Here is a 2,500-nt window from a genome sequence, read left to right on the forward strand (position 1 = left end):
GCCGCAGAGCCCGGCGGGACCTGCCGTCAAGGTTGGTCCGGCCGCCTTTCCTCCTCGGCGTAGACGTCTCTTAGTGTCTCAGCGCCTCTAGTGCCTCCAGTGCCTGCTGGCCCTGCTCTTTGGCCATGGCGGCAGATGCTCAGTCTCGTTTTTTATATAGATGTCTCTGCTGCATGTGCATACTCATTTTCACGTGCTAGCACGCACGCGCCCGCGCTCATGCGAATATACTTATGTTACACAGCTGAACACCGCCACACTCGAACATGCAAAGATGAATACAAATATACAAATATCTCTCACACACACACACACACACACACACACACACACACACACACACACACACACACACACACACACACACACACACACACACACACACACACACACACACACGTACGTACGGACGTACTTACGTACACACACATATATCCTCAATTGCTCTCCACCATGCATGTTCCATCATTCTTTCTGTATTATCTTTTACTCTCTCCCTATCCGCTTACTTTCCCTTCTCTCTCCCTTTTAGCCCCCTCCCCATATTTCTCACCCATTCCTTTCTTATTCCCTCTTCCTGTCTTCTCTCCCTATCCCGATCCCCCTTCTTCCCTCCCTCATTCACCTTCCTCTCTTGGCCACGCTCCTCCTTCTTTTCCCTGCACTTATATCCTTACCTATAGTCAGAGATTGTACCTTGTGACGTCATCCTTTTTAGCTAATATTACGAGTCTCATTTTGCTCAGGTGGACTTACATTGCACGTGCCCCTGCTAAGTCGCCTACCCATATGCCCACTGGTTATGACTGGGTATGGTCTACAGCATCACGGAGGGATGCAAAGACGGTATTCAATGTTCTGTGTTTTGTTATGACTTCAGTACTGTGAGCATGTAAATATTGGTGTATGTATAGATTGCATTGTGTTAAATTTCTTTCTCGAATGGTATTTTCTATATTATGTGATATATAAACACTTTGTAAACTTTTGTGCCAATTATTGGTATTTTATGTGACATGTCATTAGTGATGCTGGGCCGTATCAGGAAAAAATGTAGCCCTATTTTTGTCTTATCACGTGTCATCCTTGTGTGATTTTGGATTACCATGTGTTCTTTCAGACTTTCAGACTTTGAGATTCTTGGCGTCCTTGTATGTCCAACAATGTGTCATCCTTTTGTGTGTGTGGTACATTATCTAAGATGTTGTGTCACTCTGTCTCTTGCTTGTCTTCTCTCTTCTCTCTCTTAATATTTTCTTTCTTTCCCCTCCCGCCTTCCTCTCTCTCTCTCTCTCTCTCTCTCTCTCTCTCTCTCTCTCTCTCTCTCTCTCTCTCTCTCTCTTTCTCTCTCTCTCTCTCTCTCTCTCTCTCTCTCTCTCTCTCTCTCTCTCTCTCTCTCTTTCTTTCTTTCTTTTTCTTTGTTTTTCTTTCTCTTTCTCTCTCTTTCTCTCTCTCTCTCTCTCTCTCTCTCTCTCTCTCTCTCTCTCTCTCTCTCTCTCTCTCTCTCTCTCTCTCTCTCTCTCTCTCTCTCTCTCTCTCTCTCTGTCCTTTTCCCTCCTTTTTCTTGATCGTGAGTATATGTCACGTCTTATAGATCACGAATCGTGCGAGCGTCTTTGAGGTTATCCCAAGTCATCTGTTTGAACTGCGATGAAAATATATCCGAACCACTCTATAAACTCCTTCTTTGTGCTGCCCCTTGTAAAGAGTCTCATTACCATTGAATAGGACTAATCAGAACAGTTATACTAGTTTTTTCGGTCTAGCATTCCATTATGGTCTTTTTGTGCTATTATGCCTTTCAGCGATTCTGAATTGCCGCTGATGGTGTTCTCATTATCCCTCTTCCTTCGTTCGTCTTTCTCCCTACGTGCGTTTCCTTTTGCCGGAGAGGGAGGGAGGGAAAAGAAAGTGAGTTGTTGAGTAAGGCAGTGAGAGAGCGAAAGTAAAAGTGAGATGTAGATATAGACTTATATGAATAGATTAATACAAACAGAGCGACAGGGAGAGATAGAGAGAGAGAGAGGGAGAGGGAGATGGAGAGGGTTAGAGAGAGAGAGAGAGGGAGGGAGGGAGGGAGGGAGTGAGAGATACCGTGGTCTTTGGTATCTCCTCGTTTTCGTCTAAACCATTTTTTCCTTGTCCTTGTCCCCTGTTAACGTGCCCTGGGTGATACCATTGTAGTAAGTGTGTTTAATGCAGAAAAAAAAAGAAAAACAAACGCAGAGAGAGAAAAAAATAACATCCTTAGGATATGCATCTCCCAACTTGAGATCACTTTGTTAGGATATTCATGGTTGAAACTGCTTTGTGTTTTTTAGGGGGGCCGTGTTTGTCTGCGTATTTTTTTGTTGCCGTTGTAAAGAGAAAGGAGTCTATGTTTCGCCGGATGAGTCGCTCTGAACTTCGAAACACATCTGTTTACATGGCGAGTATGAAAAAAAATTACCAATATTTTTAGAATTGTTGCTATTGTTGGTGATGCTTTTGTTATTTGTTG

At 43.8% G+C, this 2,500-nt stretch overlaps 1 protein-coding gene across 1 annotated transcript in view; it reads left to right on the top strand.

Moving 5' to 3' along the window:
* LOC113803942 (neurobeachin) overlaps positions 1–2,500 on the top strand; it is a 562,772-nt gene that overhangs the window by 169,917 nt on the left and 390,355 nt on the right. Inside the window, exon 2 of the mRNA XM_070137169.1 lies at positions 1–31. This exon is cut by the window's left edge and continues 20 nt beyond it. Within this exon, the coding sequence (XP_069993270.1) occupies positions 1–31 (31 nt within the window). The remainder of the gene's footprint in view (positions 32–2,500) is intronic.

The sequence above is a fragment of the Penaeus vannamei genome, chromosome 2 (genome assembly GCF_042767895.1).
Source record: "Penaeus vannamei isolate JL-2024 chromosome 2, ASM4276789v1, whole genome shotgun sequence".
In the NCBI taxonomy this organism is placed as follows: Eukaryota; Metazoa; Arthropoda; class Malacostraca; order Decapoda; family Penaeidae; genus Penaeus; species Penaeus vannamei.